Source organism: Elgaria multicarinata, chromosome 18 (genome assembly GCF_023053635.1).
Source record: "Elgaria multicarinata webbii isolate HBS135686 ecotype San Diego chromosome 18, rElgMul1.1.pri, whole genome shotgun sequence".
Lineage (NCBI taxonomy): Eukaryota > Metazoa > Chordata > Lepidosauria > Squamata > Anguidae > Elgaria > Elgaria multicarinata.
Window position 1 is genome coordinate 10,118,528 of NC_086188.1, and position 23,136 is coordinate 10,141,663.

At 40.1% G+C, this 23,136-nt stretch overlaps 1 protein-coding gene across 2 annotated transcripts; it reads left to right on the top strand.

The window, feature by feature from the left end:
- Positions 1 to 1,061: 1,061 nt before the first annotated feature.
- ANKLE2 (ankyrin repeat and LEM domain containing 2) lies at positions 1,062 to 23,105 on the top strand. 2 transcript variants are annotated; one of them, XM_063144153.1, is made up of 13 exons: positions 1,062 to 1,082; positions 7,307 to 7,741; positions 10,139 to 10,330; positions 10,657 to 10,850; positions 10,983 to 11,171; positions 11,664 to 11,786; positions 13,032 to 13,098; positions 13,455 to 13,636; positions 15,489 to 15,595; positions 16,201 to 16,394; positions 17,013 to 17,742; positions 19,532 to 19,663; positions 20,738 to 23,105. In XM_063144153.1, exons 2-13 carry the CDS (start codon positions 7,318 to 7,320, stop codon positions 20,982 to 20,984), a joined length of 2,781 nt encoding a protein of 926 aa, XP_063000223.1. In that variant the 5' UTR covers positions 1,062 to 1,082; positions 7,307 to 7,317; the 3' UTR covers positions 20,985 to 23,105. The 2 variants fall into 2 exon arrangements, with proteins under 2 accessions (XP_063000223.1, XP_063000224.1); XM_063144154.1 differs by lacking the exon at positions 1,062 to 1,082 and adding an exon at positions 1,173 to 1,431.
- Positions 23,106 to 23,136: the final 31 nt, after the last annotated feature.

The window sequence follows — 23,136 nt, forward strand, 5'->3', positions numbered from 1 at the left end:
ATGCAGTACAACTTTCCGGTTTCACTTCGAAGGCCGGATATGCGGGGCAAGAACATAAGTAGCGGCTCTACCCTTTCTCTGAAATCTCTTATGTTGCGTGGGCTACTCCCTCAATATTCAATTTGGTCCCGGAAGTGTAGGAGAAGTTTACTTGAGTCTGACCTCTTTGGGCTTTTCCAGCTTACGCAGCCTGTCTCTCAGGCAGTTGCTATAGCAACTAGAGAGCCTTCGTAGCTTTGCAATATTTCTCTCCTCTCCCCATGATGCCGTGCGAACCTTTTCCCTTCACCTTATGCCCGTAACAGACAAGAGTCTTACCCTATCCATTTGAAGGAAGCCCACCCCGAAGTGACGTTACTCGCTGCGATTGGGCAGCGCTCCTGTTAGCCCTCAGAATGCTCTCTCTTGGCCTGGCTTTATTTAAATTCCTGTCAGAAAAAGCCAAGGGAGGGGGTAGGGTTGGGTGATAGGGAGATCTCTCTTATCTCCTCAATTTGGTTTGCTTGCCAAGCCCCTTAAATTTTATTTTATTTTTTTTATCGTGGCGTGGTTTGTCCAGTCAGGCACATGAATAGCCACATATCTGTTGTATGTCAGTTTGGAGGGAGCCACGGCGAGTTGGCACAAATGGGAAACGCCTGTGTCGCCCGTCAGGCCTTTGGCTCTTTCCAGTGGAGGCTGGTGGCTCCATTGTCAGTGGGGCACTCTTGAGTTTCTGTCAGAATTAGTCTGACCTCTAAAGGAGCTATCCAAGCTGAACCTGTTTTGAAGATAAGGTTCAGTACCGTGGAAAGCTCCTTTCCAGTTTTGACTGGTTCTGACCAGAGCGGATCTACAGCCCCACTGTTCTCGGAGCCACCAGCCTCCACTGGCTGTTTCACTCCTCTCTACTGCGCTGGTTCTTGAATCCCTATCAGGCAGTAAACTAGGCAGCCTCTGAGGGAGGGGGGGGACGTTGAGGCGAGGCGAGGCGGTGTTGCCGTTGCAAGTGGGGTCCTCTCGCGAGGAGTCTGCGCGTGAGGAGAAGGAGGGCAGAGGGAGGGAAAAGGAGGAGAGACGGAAGCCGGGAGGCTGTTCCTGAGGTACTTGTCCTGTCCCTAAAGGGCGTTTGGGAATTCCGCGTATGTGCGCGCGCGTGCGCACGCGTCGCGTCGGGCAGGGGAAAGGGAATGGAGCCTTGGGTGGCGGCCGCGGCCGGCTGGGGTGGGCTGTGGAGGGCCGCCTGGGCCCGCTGCCCGACCTGGGAGCTGCTGACCGCCTGCGCGGTGATCGGCGCCCTGGGCTGGCTGCTGCGCTTGCTGGAGAGGAGACCGCGCGGGGGGCGCCGAGGCCTAGGACCGGGAGCCACCGGGGCTGCCGCCGCCGCCGCCTCGCCACCTCCTTCTCCTCCTCCCGAGGAGAAGCAGCGCTGCCACGGGAGTCTCCGCCAAGGTGAGAGGCCAGCCAGCCAGTCAAGGCATCCACGTCGCGGGTGGGGTGAGGCTGGAGAAGCAGCGCCCCACACACCGGCCTTCTCCTGTCTGTGGCTCATTTCTTTATTAGTAAATATCAAATGGATGCGTGGGTGTGTGGGTGGGTGTTGTGCAGTTGAAGGAGATATATAGGGCGTAAAAACAGACACACACAGTTCATAAAAAGGAGACCCGCAAGCCAAAATGCTTACCCGTTTTGCTTACTGATTTTGTTTGTGTGTGTGTGTGTATTTGTGTATGTGTGTGTGTGTCACAGCAAACAAGACACCCTTAATAAATGCACACAATATTCATAAAAAAGAGAGACCAGCAAGCCGAAATGCTCAGCAAACGGGACGGTCTTAATAAATCCGCACACTGTTCATAAAAGAGACCAGCAAGCCGAAATGCTGAACATTTTGCTTACTGATGTGTGTATGTAAATCATAGCCAAGTCACCGCAAAAAAAAAGACAGCCGTAATGAACGCACACAATGTTCATAAAAAAGAGAGACCAGGAAGCCGAAAGGCTCAGCAAACAGAAGTCTTTATAAATCAGCACACTGTTCATAAAAGTCACCAGCAAGCTGAAATGCTTAACATTTTGCTTACTAATATATAGCATTTATCCTGGTTGTGCTTTTTATACTGTATTTTGTATTTGTGTTTTTAACCTGTTGGTTGTTTTATTATGGTTTTAATTTTTGTGAACTGCCCAGAGAGCTTTGGCTATTGGGAGGTATAAAAATGTAATAAATAAATAAATAAATATTGTTTTGCTTACATATAGGTTTATATAAGTAAGGAAAATGGTAAGCATTTTGCCTTGCTGGTCTCTTTCTTTTTAATGAACTGTGTGTGTGTGTGTTTATTAAAGGTGTCTTATTTTCTGTAACCTGGCCATGATTTGTGTGTGTGCGAATGGTTTCTTAAAATATATACATTTTATAGTTTATAAGACATCTTGACCATTGTTTTTACAATGGAAGACTGGGACATCACAACAGTAATCACAACACTCATAACATAATGTGTTATCAGTGTGTGTTGTGTTTAACAGAGTGTGTGAGGACTACTCCTGGGCCAGAGGTTAACTGAGGAAAGCATATGTGATAGTTTTAATTTTTTTTATATTTTTAATGTTTACTGTTTTTAGCTTTTGTGAACCGCCCAGAGGGCTTCGGCTGTGGGGCGGTATATAAATGTAAATAAATAAATAAATAGTTCTAGTTAAATAATAAGTAAAAAGTTATCTTAATTTGTAATGTTTAAAGGCAGCTGTTCCACTCTTGTATATAGCTGCTTTGTGTTACAGAAAGTAATGGAGTCCATTTAACAACATACAATATCTAGTTTTCTCTCTGGTCTTTTAACCTGTGCATTGCCTTTGCTCTTTACATTTGTTTCCAGTATTTAGCTTCAGTAATTCTCTTGGTTAAGTAACGCGGCTCTCATACAGTCACCAAGTATGAGTTCTGTGTTATTTATATTTGTACCCTGTTCTTTGGCCAAGGTTGGCTCCTAAAGTAGCTTATGACACTTAAAAGCCAACGCATGGCTTTTATATGTTAGAGGTACATTGAGGTATGTATGACAGTTTCTGTGCCTGCCCACAGCTCTTATGTCCACTTGGAGTCATCTTAACTTTTAGAACATTCTTTACCTACATACTGCTGTCACTAAGTTGCAATGTTTGAAGGGTGTGATCTCTTCCCCAAAAATTCAGGATGCTTAGCTATTTTTGTGACTTTTCCTACTAACAGAGATTTAAGGCGCAATCCTATGCGTGTTTTAGACAGAAAAAGGTTGTACAGCTCTCAGCATTCCCAGCCAACACTGCTGGTTGTAGGACTTTTTTCTGTCTAAACAAGCATAAGATTGCGCTCTTAGTGTTATTCTCTTGTGACAAATTTCAAACTGGTAGCGATATTAACCTGTAAGAACAAAACCGAAAAGGAATCTAGTTCCACATGACAACAAGTGGTATCCTAGTGTTTTCTCTGCTAGGTCTGTCCTATTGTAGGTTGTTCCTAGGGACCAGTCTGGCCTTTTTCTGTTTTTTTTTTTCAATTTTATTGTAGTCTGGGCAATGCCTGATTTAAATCATTAAGATGTGAAGCTCATTGTTAGCTGTGGACAATGAATTTGTGAGGTATTCTGAGAAGAAGCTGGAAGCATGTAAGATAATGTATGTGTAGCGGTCAATAGTTTTCCAATATATGGTGGTATTTCTGTGCCTATTATGTAGTAGCACAGTAGGGTCCAGAAAATGAACCTGTTGGTTGGATTGGGCTAGGCTCAAGTTGATGGTGTGGTGAAAGTTAGTGAAGTCCTGGTGGAATTTTGTCCATAAGTCCAGATCATAAAAATGTCATCAATGAATCAGGTAGAGAAGAGAGTTTTGCGGACAGGAACCCACCCACCCCCAGGTGGTTTGGCCTGACATTGAATCTTATCACTTATTGATTCAGGTGAATCCTTTGCCAAAACTTAGTGATGATCACCAATTTGGATGGCTTTAAAAGGGGGTTGGATAAACTCCTGGAGGAGAAGTTTATCAATGGCTACTAGTCCTGATGGCTATGTGTATCAGAGGCAGCAAGCCTATATTCACCAGTTCCTGGGGAACATGGGTGGGGGGGTGCTGTTGCGCTGTGTCCTGCTTGTGGGTCCCTGTTTGACAGCTGGTTGGCCACTGAATGAACAGAGTACCGGACTAGATGGGCCCTTGGTCTGATCCAGCAGGGCTCTTCTTATGTCCTTTTAGTTTTATGGAACGTTTTCATCACAATTATGTAACTTTAAAAAAATAAAAAATAAAGTTTGGAATTCTTAAGTTCCCCTGGAAATTCATAGTGTATGGCAAGGGACATTCTAGGGCATTCTCAGTTCATATATGGTGAGAGCCATGCTAGTTTCGTTTCATCATTGTTTTTTGTAACACTTGCAAAATCCCTCTGTGGCTATGTACTTTGGTGGGAAAGTGGACAAGCTATTTTTCATGGAAGAAAGTCTGCAATTTGTAATCTCTTTTTCAATTATATTTCCTAGAAATATGGATCGAGAATAATTGTAATTGGGTGACCATTCAAACAGTTTCCCCCTTGCTTTTCAAACTGTCTCACATACATATTTATGCACTTCTTATCTCTAACCCAGTGAGTTTTGACTGGTTTCAAGATGTCTAAGATTTTAGTGAGTTAACTATTTGGAATAATGTTTTAGGCTTCCTAATGGAACACTAGGCACAAGTTGAATTATTTCTTTGAGTTCCCTAAGGTAATCTTATGCCAGGAGAACCAATTTACTTTCTATGTTAATATGTAACTAATCTGCTTGAAATTATTTATTGATAGTAAGATTGTTGTGTCCTAAAAAAACAGATAGGTTCAATTGTTTAATATATGGCTGCAAGAAAGGCAAATGCTATTTTGGGCTGCATTAATAGAAGTATAGCTTCCAAATCACGTGAGGTACTGGTTCCTCTCTATTCGGCCCTGGTTAGGCCTCATCTAGAGTATTGTGTCCAGTTCTGGGCTCCACAATTCAAGAAGGACGCAGACAAGCTGGAGCGTGTTCAGAGGAGGGCAACCAGGATGATCAGGGGTCTGGAAACAAAGCCCTATGAAGAGAGACTGAAAGAACTGGGCATGTTTAGCCTGGAGAAGAGAAGATTGAGGGGAGACATGACAGCACTCTTCAAATACTTAAAAGGTTGTCACACAGAGGAGGGCCAGGATCTCTTCTCCATCCTCCCAGAGTGCAGGACACGGAATAACGGGCTCAAGTTAAAGGAAGCCAGATTCCAGCTGGACATCAGGAAAAACTTCCTGACTATTAGAGCAGTACGACAATGGAATCAGTTACCTAGGGAGGTTGTGGACTCTCCCACACTAGAGGCATTCAAGAGGAAGCTGGATAACCATTTGTCAGGAATGTTTTAGGGTGGATTCCTGCATTGAGCAGGGGGTTGGACTCGATGGCCCTTCCAACTCTGCTATTCTATGATTCTATATCTGGCATTCTTATTCTACTGAAATGCCCCATTTATTTCCATCTATTTCAAATCCGTTCCATTTTTCCTTTTATGGTTGAATTCTTGCTCGTGATTCATTCTATTTTTAAGTAGAGAAGCAGAAGTGGATCTAAAGCTTTATGCCAGATGCTTAATGACTAAGATCTGAAATGTCGCTCAATATGCTTGCTGCTAATGTTAGATGCTGCACTAAACTGGAGAGTGCTTGAGGACGTCCGTTATTAGGCTTGCCTGATTTACTGTTTCATATTCCAATTAATACGGAGGATTCAGTGTGTTAAGTGTATGAGCTGCAATGTGTATGTGAAATGAATGATTTTGCTCATCGTAGGAAAAGACATGTCCTAATATCCAAACAGCCGAATCCATTCCTTAATGCGTTGCAATGAACTAATACATAGTTTTCAGAAGTAGAAGTTATATCGAAACTAGAAAATGCTGATATTCTGGTCCCTATTGTGGCAAAATAATGTGTGTTAACAATCTCCTCTTCATGAAGAAAACACAAGTTAAGACCAGAAACAGCTGTGTGCAGAAGTTTCCCCTGTCACATACAGCTATCCCTGTGATTACTACCGGATAAACAAGCATGAGATATCCTCTAGTAAGGAGCTCTACTTAAGCTCTGGATCTTGGCAGCTGATATATTTTTTCTCTCATTACATTTTGGTAGCAAAGAGTATTCTCAGGGGTTGCTTTTCACAATGCTTATAAGAACAAGAAGAAGCTGTGCTAGATCAAACCAAAGGCTGTCTAGTCCAGCATCCTGTTAATGACTATGAGAAGTACACAACAATAAAGAATGTAATAACCTTCTCCCACTTGTGATCCCCAGCAACTTATTTTTAGGCCTGGGCTTAATAGGATACTTTAACTGTCATATAGACCTTAAGCCACAATGGTTCAACATTTTGAGCTAAATATTATGGCTTAGCATGCAGTGTGAACCATTCCTAATGGCTATATAACCATGGTTTAAACACATTCACTAACCATTTAGTGCAAAAAGGGTTAGCAGCCTAACCCTGGTTTAGTGTGTTGTCTGAACAGGCCCAGTGAGTATCTGTACCATCTGTGCAGACCTAAATGTTCTTAAGAGGTGTGCCAACTAGCCAAAAGGAGTGCTGGTGTGGTGGTGCAACCTTTTCTCTTACACTTCTAGTTTATGCATGTCTTGATTGGCATGGGAGGTGAAGTATCAATTGCTCTCTTCCCAATCAGTGAAATATAAAAGGCTAAACAGGCAGCATTCTCTCATTTTAGTTAATTGTGTGAGAGCCTAATGTGTAACGTTTAGGAGACTTGGGTTTTCTGTGCACTTTTTTAAATTTAAAAATGTTATATGCTCAACTTCTCAATTCAACATTTGCAATGTGTTTCATAAAAATATAAAAAATAACAGCCATTGTTTTCAAATATAAACAACAACAAACCCGAAAACTGCAGAAGCAGTAAAAACAAAGTAAAAATTAACAAGCCGGGGTGAGTTTTAAAAAGTGTAAACCTATTGCCTGAAGCTAGTAGAAGTTAGTGCCAGGTGAGGAATCCTGGGAGTGGGTTCAGAAATTGGGACACCCTATCCCCAACCTCCACCCACCGAATCTCTGGTGGAGAGGGGCACCCAGCAAAGCACCTCCAAGAAAGATCTTAATGAATGAACAGGCTCTTAAGCAAGGAGTACCTTTCATCTGCTTAATCTAGGATAAGAGTGAGCTGACTGTTTGGGGAAAGTTCTCTGGCATTTTGAGCCCTCAGTACTAAAATGTGTTGGGTTGACCATAGTATATAGAAGACTCATGTTTGTTTATTTTCTCTACAGGGACAGTAACTATGGATGTCATACTGTCACAATTAAAGCAGCTAACTCCTGATGAGCTCAGAGAAGAAATTGTCAAAGCTGGACAGAAATGTGGGCCCATTACCCTAACCACCAGATCAATTTTTGAAAAAAGATTGGCCCAGTCATTATTGGAACAGAGAAGAAGACTAGAAGCAGAATCTCCTGTTTTAAATGGCGTAACTGGTGCAGCTGATGCCAGCCAACCTGAAATAAAACCTTTAAGGAATCAAAATGGTCACGTAAGCCCCTCTGAGGATAGTGATTTTGGGTACAGTATGGGCTTGAACCCACCAGAAGAGGAAGCCCTAATGCACAAGACTGATGTTGACTCTTTAAGTTCTCAGACTCCATCTAAGGAACCTCTGTTATACTATGGCGTATGTCCGGTTTATGATGATATACTGGCAAGAAATGGTAATTGATTTTCACTTCTGGCAATGTAATTCTGTTAAAAGTCAAAGCTAGAGCTGGTGCACCTGGTATGAAAAGAAACTGGTGTCTAAGGCATTTTTTAGTCATTATAGTTAGTTCTGTTTGTTTCAAGCATTTATACCTGCCCCCTTCCATAAAACGTCCAAGATGGCTAACAACAGTTAACCTTAGCAAAACAATGCTAACAGTAATACAAAATAATAGTATAATAATAATGTATTTTTTTAATGTGCAAGATTGGTACTCAAGTGGTTGTTAGTACCGTATTACGTATTCTTATTTGCAAGTAAATTGAAAGGAAATTCTGATCAAGCAGTTTCCAGTAGATACTGCAAACCTGGAAGTATATAAACTAGATAACACTCTTTCTGAGAATGCTGTTGTGAAGCATAACCAAGAATGACATAACAATTCTTCAGACAGACTCAAAATATTTGAGGCTGACTGCAATTCTACCCACACTTAGTATGAGATAAGCTTTGAGATTAAGTATTTAGGGGACTAGTGCTGTTTATATAGCCATTGCAAGAATGCACCTACATTTAAAATGCTTTTTGCCAGAGTACTGGATACTGATGAATATTTGAACTTCACCAGAGAATTAGCTTTGTTTGTCGTGATATTGTCTGATTAATTTTGGACTGCACGTTAAGTAGTAGCAGAGGGTACTCTGGTCCAGGTCATTTTCTAAATTATTTTTGTTTGATTTTTTACTCTTTGATTCATCGTGTAATTTGTTTTTTATCCACATTGTCCTTTTGTCCTAGCTTTCATTGTAAACTGTGTAAACTGATAGGTAGCCTTTACTAATAGGTGAAATGGTATTGAGATGTGTTCCTTTTCTTTCTTTCTTTTATTTTGAATATTTATGGAAACAAAACACAGGTAATCTTAGAAGAGTGTTTTTGTTCAAAAAGCGGTTTCTCTAGAAGTGGTTTCCCTAGCTGGCTCCTTCATGCATATCCACAGGCTGGTAGGATCATTGATGCAGCCTCCACCAGCTAGGCCAGTGGTTTTCAAAAGTTAGAGAAGGTGCAAATGAACCGATGATGGCAAACTCAACTCAGACCTTTGTCTGATAACGCAAACAGTTTTTGCTTCTTCCATTAAGGCATTTCAAAGCATACAATATTTATTCAGCGTAAAATGTATTTTCTTTTTCTTTTTCAAAGATCGATATCACTTTTAGATGAGTATAATACATTAGAACTTAGCATTTCTTGTACTGGAAAATAAACTGAATTGCTATTTTTGTATAACTGCAACATATATTGCCTTACCATATATTGCTTGATGGGACACCCTATTCTCTCCTCTGTTTAAAACTGGAATACGTTTGAGAATTCAAAAGGTGCTGGAGTACTGAGAGTGCTTGACTGCATTTCTGATTCAACAAAACTGTGACCCTGATCCATTAAAAGGAGGAATTAACAATGGCCCAGTTCAGTCGTAACAGAAAATATGTTTTCTGCTATATGAATGAGACCGTATGAAACTTGGGCTTGCATGTGTCTCCCACCCTCCATCCACACCCACACCCCTGTGAAGGGATTGGAAAGTTTTGCTTCCATTAAACACAGTTCCCCAATTCATCTGAAATTGGAGAGCTGTGATTTGTTTAAACTTTAAACAATGGTTTGTTAGAAAACCCAAGAGCAAGCTGCCATGTTGTGGATTTTCTGAACCACAGTTCCATGAGTTCAGATGTAAGAGGGAAGTGAACTTAATGCCAAAGCATAAGCAGATGCTTCCAAACTCCTCTCAGGAGAGAGGAGCATATGAGTTTTAAGCTTCTGCTGGCTTGTTGTCATAGTGAGAAGCCATGGTTTCCTGTTATGTCTGAACAGCGCCCATTATGAGATGATGTGGTGCTTTTAACCAAACTGGAATGTCTGTGATAAATATGTTCAGGGAAGGTTTTTGACAACATCACGTTGAAATAGTTGATAGGGAATTTTTCAGACTTGTCCCTTGCCATAGTATATCTGTTTGCATGCTGATGAAAAAAGGACTCAGGGTTGCATCATAGCCTTGATGTGGATGATTAGTAACAAGAGCATAAGCCAAGTTTTCATGGTTAAAGTAGTGCCCTGCTGTTCTTATCACTGTTGCTCTTTTTATGGAATGCCCTGAAAGAAATAGCAATTGGATGTGGAGCTACAGTCACTGAATCCAACCTTTTCCCTGAAAGTAAAATTCACCAACCCTGTTTGGATTTATTTGAGTATTTTCTGCTGTAAAGTGCAATGTTAAGTAATCAAGCTGAATTTGTGAGCAAAAGTGGAAGGCCAGATTTGTTGAACTCATGTGGCTTTGACAAGTGCGGCCCTGAATATAAATCAATTTGATTTAATGTTTTGTTTTGTTTTTCTGTTTCAGAGAGGGTACATGTGTATGAGGATAAAAAAGAAGCTTTGCAAGCTGTTAAAATGATAAAAGGCTCTCGATTTAAAGCTTTCTCAAATAGGGAAGATGCAGAGAAATTTGCCAAAGGCATATGTGATTATTTCCCATCTCCAAACAAGCCCTCCTTATCTTTGTCTCCCATTAAAGGTTCAGTATTCAACAGAGGTAAGAGCTCCAATTCTTAAACTAGTTAAATGGCTTTGGAGGTTGAGGCCATTGTAATTCTGACTAAATACCATCAGTGCTGTTGTGCATGTTTTTGCTTTTAAAAATAGCTTGTGAATCTTTATTAAGATGGGGAATATGTGAATACCTAAACAAGAAAGATCTGAAGTACTCTTTTAAGCTTAATGATGAAGTATATCTTCTACATCTTTCTGCCCTGAAGTTGCTCTCTGTACATATAAAAAGCTTGCCTTTAAGAGAACCTGACAGACATCTTCATCAGCAACAATCCCATCATCACTAAAATACCATTTTAATTTTGATAGATGGCTTATGCTCTCCTGAGATGGAAACAGTTAGTAAAGAAAGAGCCAACAGTTATAAAAGTCCTCGTACACAGGATCTTACTGCCAAACTTCGGAAAGCTGTTGAGAAAGGAGATGAAGCGGCATTCTTGGAACTAATCTGGAGTAATCCTCGCTATCTCATTGGTTCTGGAGACAACCCAACAATTGTGCAGGTAAGGGAATGGTCTACTTTTTGCCCAAACGCAGTATGGACAAAAACCCATTTGCATCTTCTTCTGACTCAGTAACAAAAAGAAATGTCTACAAAACTCAACGGCTCAAAGGATGTGTGTCTTATTTTTTAGGAAGGCTGTAGATACAATGTCATGCATGTTGCAGCCAAAGAGAATCAACCAGGTGTCTGCCGCTTGCTGTTGGACACTTTGGAAAAGCCTGAATTTATGCGGCTGATGTATCCTGATGATGACATGATAATGCTGCAGAAGCGTATCAGATACATTGTTGACTTGTATCTTAATACACCAGATAAAATGGTGAGTTTTATTTATTCATTTATTACATTTATATCCTGCCTTTTTTCCTCCAAGGAACCCAAGGCAGTGTAGATAATCCTCCTCCTCTCCATCTTATTCTCACAACCACAACCCTGTGAGGTAGGTTGGGCTGAGAGTCTGTGACTGGCTCGAGTGGGGACTAGAACCTGGATCTCCCGACTCCCAGTCCAACACCTTAGCCACTACACCACACTGGCTCTTTTCAGTGTGACACAGGCCCTTTTTTTGTTAATACTGAATATCAGTATCCTTTTACCTTCAAATGACGTCATTTTGGATTAGATCTAGACTAGCAATGCCGTCTTATGATGGGGTTTCATCCTTTACGGTGGTCTAAAATAAGTAGTAAATTTATTTCTGTAAATAAAATAAAAATAAAATAAAACCAGGCATTTCCAATTGCACATAAAACTTTATGGTGGATATGAGACTCCAGAATATGAAAACTTTTGATATATTTTCTTTTTGTAGGGATTTGATACGCCTTTGCATTTTGCTTGCAAATTTGGGAACTCAGATGTAGTTAGTGTCCTTGCTTCACACCCAGATATTGTAAAGAATTCAAGGAACAAGTATGATCAAACTCCAGCAGAAGTAAGTTATCCTTTAAACATGTTTTGGTTACCTTGATTTCATCTAAACATGGTTATTTACCCGGTGCAGGTTAAATTCACTCCAGTTAATGGAGGTGAAAGCGCGTTACAGGACCCATCCACGCGCTAAAGCTGACTGCCCAGCCGGCTGCCCCAAAACTGAAGACATGACACACTTTCTAGCTGAGTGTCCAGTGTATGTCGAGCTGAGGAAGCAATACCTTGTGCCCCTGATTCCCGGGTTCAACCACATGTCACCTAAAAATGTAACTCAGATATTATTGTTAGGCTCTGATCATTATATATCGTTCAGGACTGTAAAATTTGTACAGCGGGCGCTGGAGGTACGGAAGCTTCTGTTTGCCATATAGGATTAAATTTTACTAATCTTACTTGCGGGCCAGTACTGGTACTGCAATTGAGCCTACTATCAGTTTTATATTACTAGCTTGTATTATTCTTCTGATTGTGGTGTGATGGAGTATGGATATGCTATTATGTTAATATGTTATTTTGCCACTTTTATTTGTTTGCGAATGGCCTAGTTGGCTAACAAGCAATAAAGATAGCAGAAACCAATCATCTAAACAGGATGGTCCTTTACCTTCGTTCCCACTGTGGTAATTTTGTGCTATGTGAGCTGACCAAAGCTTCCCCCAAATCATTTGAGGTCATTGTAACGAAGTCTGAACATAAGACTAGGTTAGCAAAGCTGGTGTGAGCTGAACTCTGACAGCTTGCCATTGGAATAAAGAATTCTCCTGGTATTAAAGGCAAGGGGGAAAGGGGAATGCTTCTGATGTTACATATATATGCATGGCAGTGGGTCACAGAGACTGGCATTTTTGTCTGTCTGGGTTGACAGAACATAGCCATAGCAACAGGCCTTTGGAACCTATTCTTATTGTTTGCCACAAGCATTGACAAAATCTGCTTGGCTTGGAAAATATGGAAATGGGCTCTGAGACAGAATGGAAAGCTAGCCAGTTCTAATAAGTGAGGATCCACAGCAAATACTTTTTGTTTTTATTAGAAAGCCATCTTGCTCCTCTGTGCAGGTGAGAATAAGCACCTATTTAATTTTCAGACTGGTAAGTTTTTAAAACATTCAGTGTAGGAAAGACGTTGACTTGATTGTGAAAATGTGGAAGCGCTGTTTTATTCTTTCTGCCAAACATATAGATATAACTACAAAATGTGAGGCTTCTGTAAGTTTGAACTAATACTTGTATGCTTTTCCTAATAGGTAATTTGTGAAAGGAGCAAAAATAAATCTGTGGATCTGAAAGATAAAATCAGAGAATGTTTGCAAGGTTTGTATTTATAATGTTCACATTTAATCTTAGTTATCATTTAGAGATTTTGCAGAAGCAATGTCAAACAATTGTCTCATTCTGTAATTTCCTTTATTAGATGATGCCATGAAGAAATGGCATTTGCTATCATGCGGTGTAAAATAAACTTGATTAAAACTGATAGGATACTTGGTGTAGAAACTGAATGATCCAGTATTGAACTACCCATGTTTATGCAGTGGGTTTTGTAAATTAAAAAAAAAAAAGTCAATTTAAAATAGGTATTTGGAACTTGGAAGCACAAGGCATGGTCAGTATTTAAGTATTATGCAGTACTAGAATCTTAACACCATTTTCAATTATTTGTAATTTAGGTCAGTATTATGTGCCACTCTTCAGAGCAGAAGATAATGCCTCGGCACCTGTGATTGGACCACCTTGGTCACCTGATCAGACAGATGATAGCTCTCATACTGGTTTACCCAGATACTTTGTCAGCCCCAAAGAGCCTGTGTTGACCGTGAGGGCTTATGCAGGCCCAATGAGCCCTTCCAAGGTAATGGAAGCCAAGATGAAAATTTGGCCCAATTCTTCCTTTTTGATGTCGCCTGAAACAGTCACTAACATAGATTAAAATGAAAACAGGTACTCTCCTAAACTCAATTTAGGAGTGCAAATGTACAATATAACTCAGGTGTAAGGAGTGGGAGCAGATTGTGGGATTACTTAAAAATTTGGGAACCCAGATGTGTGTTTGTTTCCATTACAAATATTGGAAAGTATTTCATTGCATGCAAATTGGGATTGGTTTGGGACAGCTGTGACTATTCGGACTGTGGACTAAAATGAACCGTGAAGGAAACTGAAAACTTGGTGTGAGTTTAGGGAGCATACCTGGGTTAATTTAACTTGTGTTTATGACATCCATGTGCAGTACAAGCCCAAGAACAGGGTAGTGAAGTAAATTCATATGTATCAATCAGGAATGTATATACAAATCAACCACCCTTTTCTAGTCTCTTAATCCAGGTTGTTACATCTACCCTAGGCCTTTGAAAATCCTCATTAAAGTTATGTTCTGAAATAACAGTTTAGCACTATACCTGATTTTGTTTTAGCCTGGGGTGTCATCCGTCAGGTAACACTGGAACTGGGTTAAAGATGTTGAGTGTGTGTACTGTGATCTTGCAGCCCACCTCAGATCTGTTGCAACCGGACCCAGCTTTCTTTACTTTTACGTAGATTTCAAAATGCATTGGAAGCTTGTTTATAAACGACTAAATTTGTGTACCTAACGTTGCACTCTGAGTGCTCTTTGCAACTAACAAAATAATGGCTCCCCAGAGTGCCATCCATTTTATCTATATAATCAAGGACCTTATTGGCTTGTAGAGAATTTAATTGCTCTTTGATGTCATATCGTAAGCACAAAAATACTATTCAAGGAAATAATTGCCGAGTTCAGCTGTCAGCTGTGGAAAAAGTAGTTCGAATGCATTAGCTCTTTTCAAGTAACCTTATTTTTTTTTCATTTCTAGTCAAAGACTAAATGGAACTGAAGTTTGTGGGGGAATAATGGTCATAGTTTCTTAGTATGAAATATGCGTACATATTGCTGACATCCTTATGTTTACATAGCATTCTAGAATTCTGGTAGCAATGTATAGAAACGTTCAAAAGTTGATATAAAATACCTTGAGCAAAACAAGCTTTGTATCATAAATTTAAAAAATCTCTTCCTGGATATAAACATAGTTAAATGAGGAGAGTCCTATAACAGAGACAGTAAATTAAATAACATTAAGATAAATATAGTCAGGATTCATATATGCCTGTATTTCACAAAGCAAAATAAAAAGCTTTAATTGGTCAAATAAATGTAGCAGATTGTATAATTGTTCAGATAGATTAAATTTAAAGTTTAGGTAACAGAAATAGAAGATGTACAACTGGAGTCCATTGTTGTAAAAGTAATGTTATATGGGGAAGAGCAGATGTTATAAAAAAAATGGAATGACATTGCATTTGGAAGTAGCTGCATTGTGTGCTTCTCCCAGATGGCCCAAGGCTTCTGACAGTAGCTTCATGATTTGGGAAGAAGCTATGCTGCAGCAGACACTGCACTGCAAATGTATCCTCATAAGTGATGCTAAGCCAATTAGGTGTGTGTGTTAGAGCTAGATCGTTCTAGGTTTTTAGGAAGATATTCCAGATTTTTACAAAAGGACAAGTTCAAGTCGCTCCGAGATAGCTTTCTTCAACTGAGTGCCCTCCAGATCTCTGGACTACAACTCCCATCAGCCCCAGGCAGCATGGTCTTTGGTCAGGGCATTGTAATCCACAACACCTGGAGGGCACTAGGCAAGCCTGCTCTAAAACTACCATGTTGATTTCCCCCCTCTTTCAAGGCAGAAGATTTCCGCAGGCGTTGGAAGACTCCACCTCGAGAGAAAGCAGGGTTTTTTCACAATCTCAGAAAAACTGATATGGAAAGAGGAGTTGAGAGAGCTGGAAGGTATTTCAGACTCAGTGCGTGAAACAATATCGCAACAGGCAAAAATTGGTTCTGTTTAAACAAGTATGTGCTTGGGGATGAGGACAAACTGCCTTGCGGTAGGGAAGCATAGGGAGTGCCTGGGGGAGCGTCCAGCTCCTCTCAAGCTGTCCGTCTGTGTGAGTACATTGGAGGTGAGCCTGTGTTCTGTTAACATGATTGATAGCAGCGGGACATTTAGTTGTGAACAGTTCCTTTAGTCAAGCACTCCCTGTTTTCCTCCCCACCCACCCCTGCGCTAAGGCATCTAATCTCCTTTAAAGGTGTAATTGGTCAGGAATAGCATTTCTTGGGTTAAAAGGTGATGATATTGGGATTTTTTTTCTCACTTGATACTCATGGGCTTTGATAGGAAAAAAGAAGCTGGTAATTCTACTGCATGTGAGAATTATAACTAATTAAAAATTAAACTGTGTCTGATTGTACTTGTTGCATAATTCAGTTAAAATATTTTGTTCACTTGATGTATAATCTTGGGGCTGGCTGATTAAAAACGTGTTTTTGTACACTTGTTGTCAAACTAATTCAATGTCTTCACAAATGATTCGTTCTCTTATTTATTGCAGGGAATTAGCTCATGAACTGGGGTTCCCCTGGGTTGAATACTGGGAATTTCTGGGCTGTTTTGTTGATCTGTCTTCCCAGGAGGGGTTACAAAAGCTAGAAGAATACCTGAGTCAACAGGAAATGAGTGATAAGGCTCAACAAGAAAAGGGGGAGAACGAAACCCACAACAGATACAAAACTGCACAGCTTTCTGGTAAAAGCAAAGCATTTTTTTTTTAAAAAATTGAATGTCGAAAATGATAACGTTTGGTATTTGAATGCATCACTTTTCCAGACTCTTCAATTCCTGAAACATTTTACAAGTTTTGAAATAGGCTAGTTGTTTAATGCAAAAGTGTTCAGAACCAGAGCTTGGAGTGTCACTGCTAATTTGCTAATAATGAGCATGCATAAATTGTGATGTCAGGCTCTTGGAGTTGGGCCTGTCTTCATAAATTGTTGCCTGATTTGGCCACAGTCATTCATGTCTTAAATTTCATCCCGTTTATACTGTAACCACTGTATTTGAGGCTGCGGGAGGTTACCAGGGCATGGGTCACTGAAGCCAGGCTGTCACTATCAAGGTGGGGTCACAGCTGGCGTACCACCTTGAGCTGGTGAGACACTCCAGGACACAGCTGACACTTGTTTTCAGTCTTAATAGCATATCCCTTTTGTATTGCAGTACTAAGGTGGGGATTCTTAGCACCGTTTGTTCGAATCAGTTTATTTGAGGCCCTTTAAACAAAATGGAATATAAAGGTTATGAAAACGTGACAGGTCAGTCAGGTGGAATGTCAGAAGTCGTCATTATTATTATTTTCTTTTATAGGCAAAAGTAAAAAAAGCTGCAATTCTATCTCTGTTGGAGCATTTCTTGATGACGATGATATGAGTTTGGAAGAAGTAAAAAACAGGCAGAATGCTGCCAGAAATTACAGCCGGACGATCACATCGAATGAACCAACGATCAGTGATATTGGAAGCTCAGAGTGTGACATCCTGTCCATTGAAAGGACCAGGAGCATAATGCAAACGGCAGAAGCCCCCAATCGGCACTCAGAGAAAGGAATTCCTGCCAGTAAAAACGGATTTTGTAGCTCTCTGACCAGCGATAGGACTGTAAGCCCTCACAGGAGGCATCCGAGCCAAGGAGAAGAGTGCCTTCAGTCGCCAGTCGCCAATTTAATGGAAGAATTTGATAAACTGTCTTGTCAGGATCAGACAGTGACAGGCGAATGTTCAATAGGGAAGCCGAACCAAGCTGCCACCAAAAGCAAGTGTGAGAGTAGTCAGGTGGAAAGTACAAGGCAACTTAGAAAATGTAAGGATCAGCTGACTAAGACATGTTTGCAGCTTCTCAAGACGGGGGCAGCTTCTGGAAAGAACGAAGATACAAAAATAAGGACAGAAGAAAAAACACAGCTAGAAGCCGACAACCCACTAACAGAGAGTAGTGTCTGGGATGGGGAGACAAAGCAGTCTTGCGGTTCTGAATTACAGCCTGAAACCCTAAAGACCCCATCCTCAAATGAAAAAGCCAAGCAGCTGTTTCTCTTAGGGTATGAAATGGATTAACAAACTGACCTCTTTTGTATATTTCATTGTAGGAAGAGTTTTTTGAAGTTATTTGGGTTAACAGTTAATGAGCAGTGTCAGAAGATACTGACAAATTCCAATATAATTGTTTTACAGGATTCAACATTTGTAAATTTCACACATTTGTAAGTTTCACACGTTGGCCTAGTTCGCACATAATCCTAACCTATGGTTTATTTAACCCATCCTGTCCAGGATTTGCCTGGAAGACTATCAAGCAAGCTATGGTTTGTTTTCACAATTCCTGGGTTATTTCCTTCCTCCTTCACCTACTCCCTACCTGTATCCCAAATGCCTTTACTCTTCCTGCCTCTGTACCCTGACGAAACAATCCCTGACTAGCCCATGATTCTGGGTTCACACGTAATGATAAACTGTTTTACATCCCTAAGTTCCCAACCCAACAACAAACCATGGGTTGTATTTCTGGGTTGTTTGTGGTTAACAACCATGGTTTGTTAGCATGGCTGTGTTCATTCATCTGAACAACCCAGAATTCTATAATCCATACCATGGGATAGCATTATGTCCAAATCAGGTCAGTGACCATTTCCAGTTCAGATTCCACTTTTGTGTAAGTAAACCACAAGTACATCATTTGCAGCAAAATCAGCTGTGCACAATGCATGTACTTGGAATATACATTTGAGTGCCACCATCCATGTAATGTGTACTTACATTCCTTATGTGCATTGCTATCTGTAAAGGAATACATGTGAAATGTCCTAAGAGTGCTTATTTTGAGGGGGTAAAGAGTTCTGTTTGTGCCTCCATGAAAATATGTGTGTTAGGTCATAGAGAGTGGGGGGTTATTTCTGCTGGTTTGGGCACAATTATATAGGAGCTAATTCAGTGTAATTTAGTAATGGAAGTGAATTACAAGGTCTTCCTGTCACTTAAACTTCTAGCTTCTTAAATCTATCTAAAATTATTTCTAAACCACTTTTAAGGGTGGAAACCTTAAGCATTGTTAGCAGGTACCTTAGAGAGACCTCTTGTTGATTCCTACTGTGGAGGTGATTGTAATGAATATTGTCTGAACTGTGGGCAGCATCTGATTGGAGAGATGGGAGGGAGCCTGCCTCTGTATTGCAAGGGCTCAATTTTTTAAAAAAAATTAAAGCAAGATCACCCATTACTTGTAGTGGGATGCTGTGGAGTGATCTATTTGCATTCTGCTGAAGGGAAGTTTGCACATGCAATGCTTGATGACTGCAGCAGTAAGTTATGACATTGTCACAGTTCAAGCACCACAGACAGGAACTTTCATATTAGCTCACATCTCAATAGTCCTCCAGTGAATGCAATTCACACACTCATCTGTCTGTTGAGTGAGAACAAGCAAAAGTGCTTTTGTGTATAAATTTAGCCCTGAGCCACTGAAGACATTTTGTTTGCATGTTGCGTTCTGATCTTCAGGCAATCTACTTCTCTTATTGTGGGTGGATGTGTTGATGTTTAATAGAAACTGTTCAGTGTATGCAGCAGGTTTAACCGTACCAGTTACACAGGGTGGGTAGGTAACCTAATTATTTCTAACTGTGTTAGTTGATAACTTATTCAGCCTGAGAATTTGGTTCAGCAGAAAGGCCTTATATTAGTGTGGCCTTAGTCATTGGGCAATTTCCCCAGTAATAACTGCACTCTGCCAATAATATATAGTCAAACATGTTTTAAAATGCTACAGTGTCGATTGGGGGGGTGAGCCAGTACCCACACTTGTCTTCCTAATCCTGTTCTTTCTCTGTTTAGGAAGCAGCCATCAAAGTTGGACAATGATGTGTTAAGTGCACTACATGGAGTAGATATTGACTCACAAAGATATCCTGCTATTCACAAGTGGAACATGTCCATACAGTCCTACTCATGTTCTGAACGACAAAGGTACATTCCAATTCAATACAAGTTAAAACAAAAGTCTTCTAGTTAGCTAGATGTTCTCATACTATACTGTGTGGGTGTGGCTTGCTAAATGGGACAGATGTTATTTGTATTGTATAGTTCAATGTGGCACAGCTCAGTGCTATGGAACAAAGTTGTCTAGGGAAATGCTGGGATAGCAGGTCTGGCTAAGTAGACTTCACACACACGGAGACATACCTTCCCCAATAGACAGGACTTCCTGGCAGGATAGCAAGTACTGTTTGTAAAAAGTTGTGCAGTGCATGTTCACTCACGTAGGATTCTGAAAATGCTATTTGCTATCCTGCTTAAAGGGCTATCACTATTAATTATGATGTTTCGTGATACCTGGGCATCAGTAATATTTCTAGAACATTGTCTGACAGTAAAGATTAGAACAAAAGAGGGAGGTGGGTAAGCTCAGTTTGAAATCAATACCCCAACTCCGCCTCAAGGCACCTGGCTGCACATGTGAAGCACTTGTCAGCCACATAGATTTACCTATGTGCCTCCTCGCTCTAGCTTGAAACTGGAACCCAAAGCTTTTTATGGCTCTGAGGTTGCACTCAGCAAGTGCAGAGCACAAATAAATTCCAACCTTGTGCTGAATATTAGGGGTGGGTAGACAATGGGGTTCATCCTCTCCATTACTCCGGGATTGGTAGAAACACCCTGATTTGTTTTTCCAGAACCTGGGTGATGCCTTGCTCTGGCGAGGGTGGGTTTATGAGATTGAATCCTTCCTAGTAGTAAAATCTGTACCACTTAATCTTTCTTCTTGTTGGGTGTTCCAAGCATTTTGTCGTAGACAAGGATGTTTTTAATCAGCCCAGAGAGCTTTCAGCTACTGGACAGTATAGAAATGTAATTAACAAATTAAAGGACAATAGCTCATTTAGTTACAAACGGTATTCAATGAAAGATGTAGCAGCACTGTTTTTCTGCCCCTATAATGAGTTAATATTAACATCCATCTAGCATAAAGGGTATTATAGAAAATGCATTTCTCCATCTTTTATTTTTGTGAAATATAATCATTGTTGTCTTTTGTTCCAGTTGGTCAAGCCCATCACTAAAAGGAAGATTCACGTCTCAAACAGCTTCAAGCCCTTCAAGTGGTCCAGCATACTGTAGCCCAGGAAAGAATAGTCCGGTATTCAGTAGTCCAGGGAAGTACAATGCAGCAGCTGCTGCTGCTGGCTTTTCTCCAGATTTTGGGAGCCCTGGACGGTACAGCCCCGCCTATGTGAACCACATTCTGTTGTCCAAACGGCATCACTACTCAGGACCATCTACCCATTAGAATAGAATGTGACTCTCTAGAATTGCAATTAAGTATTTAAGTGAAGGAAAAAATAGGGTATTGAAACACTGATATGGTGTGTCTCTGACCCGTTTTATTTATTCTTCTTACAGAAAGGGGCTGCTTGCAAAGAATGTCTCATTCCATTTACCAGATAATTGGTGACAAGTAGATTTGTAACAGTTATGTGTTGAGAGTACCTGAGCAGTAAACTAAAAAAATTCCTAAAGTGATGGTGGGTAAAAGTGACCTATATTGGACATGGTCATCAATATCAACTTTGCCCACACAGCACTTCTCCATATTGGCTTCCCTTTTTCTGTAGCAGCTGTAGACTAAAAGGAACTGAAGACTGCAAGTTTGTATGTTTGTACTAGTCTTCCAATTGAGTTGCGAGGAAAAGAGTTGCTGCTTTTCAGTGTGTGTGGGTTGCAAATTTATAGATTGTTTTATCTCATTAGGGCTAGTTTAAAAAGAAGCAGCAAGTGAACCAGTTATTGTCATATGCTGAAATGTTAAAAAAAAAACACCTAATAGAAATTAATCAAACTGAAGTCTCTTCCTCCACCCCACTTACCATGGGCAGATTTTTCAGTTCCTACACAAATAGCAATAACAAAGTTATCACTCGCCTTTCTTTTAACAGTCTGCTTCTCTATTTTATGCTTTGGGAACAAATGCTTTCAAAGCTAACTTCATGTTTGAAATCTCTAGGCTGGATAACAGCAATTCCACTACAATGCAACGCCTTTTATTTTGGTGGTACAATTCCAACAGTTTTAGAATACACCCTTCAAACTTGCCCAAGTCTACATTCTGAATAGTTATGTTTACTGCTAGCATTTCCTTGTACTCTAGTTCATTATTGCACATAAATATCCACCCTTATGTATACTGGAGATTATTGTTTAGAGTAGAAAAGCCAGACTTTGTAATTAGGCCTATTTATCATGCTGCAAATGATACTTTTCATCAGAGTGTGGTGAGACCAGATAGGGATGTATTATACCAATTTGAAATCATCACAGCATCAGTGGCTACCTTAGGTTGCTTCCTTACACCAAGTGTAATGAACATTTTGTATACTGTTCCTGAGTTTTTGATGTTTTGGTACAAAACTCCAGAACTAACTTAAGACTCTTCCAATTTTGTTAGTGCCTTTTGTAACATTTTTATGTTTGTTACTTCTGGGTCTTACTTTTAACGAGTGCTGTTCCCTTACATGAGCACTAACTGCATTTTAACTTTCCAACACTTTTGAATGGAGTTCCTTTTTAAGCTGACCTTTGTAGTTTAAAGAGATGTTCCAAATTCCATTTGTTACTTTGTATATTTACTATAGGTGGCCAAGCTACAAATAAACATTTCCAGTTAGGATGGCTCTTACCTTACCAGTTGTTAAATGGCATAAAAATAAAACACAAGCAGTTCTTCTTGGATGCAGTTCCCTTTTGAAATTAGTCTTCAAATTTGTCATGTGTATCATTTTCCAGTAACTATAGAACAGATTACCCAAGGTCTGTTCACACCGTATCAGTACATGGAAGCTATCTTCTCATATAGGCCCATATAACTCAGACTGCATTGTGACTACTGCAGTAGAAGGAATTTCCCCAATTTAGAAAGTGGTTTCTGTATGTCCCTTAACATGATGAATCACACGAACGTCAATAGCTGGCTAGCAAACACAACGGTACAAATCTTTTGACAAATACTGAAAATAAGACCTCAACACAAACTTATTTTCTTAAACTTATAGATACGTTATCCGGTCCAGGTAGTCACAGTCCCTCTTGTATAAAGCATTCTTCACCGTGTATAAAAAGAGCATTCTTGCTTAGCATCTGCAGATCTTTGGTTTAAAACAAACAAATTTAAGCAATTGACAGTGTTTTGTTATAACTTTTCCTTTGCTTTAATACTCTTGTTATATGCTTTTTGTATTTAAAGAGTGTTTTTGGAGCACAAACTATCAGTTTAACACTTGTCTTGTGATGGGGGAGAAAGCGTCCAAAGGGTTGATGTTAGAAAATCCATTCATGTCTAGAATTCACATTTGAGTCCTTTTGTCTATGTGTTCAAGTGGATTTTTAACAAGCTTATTAAATTTGTTTATTTAAATGCTTTTCTTCGATTTTTGTGTGTGTGACTG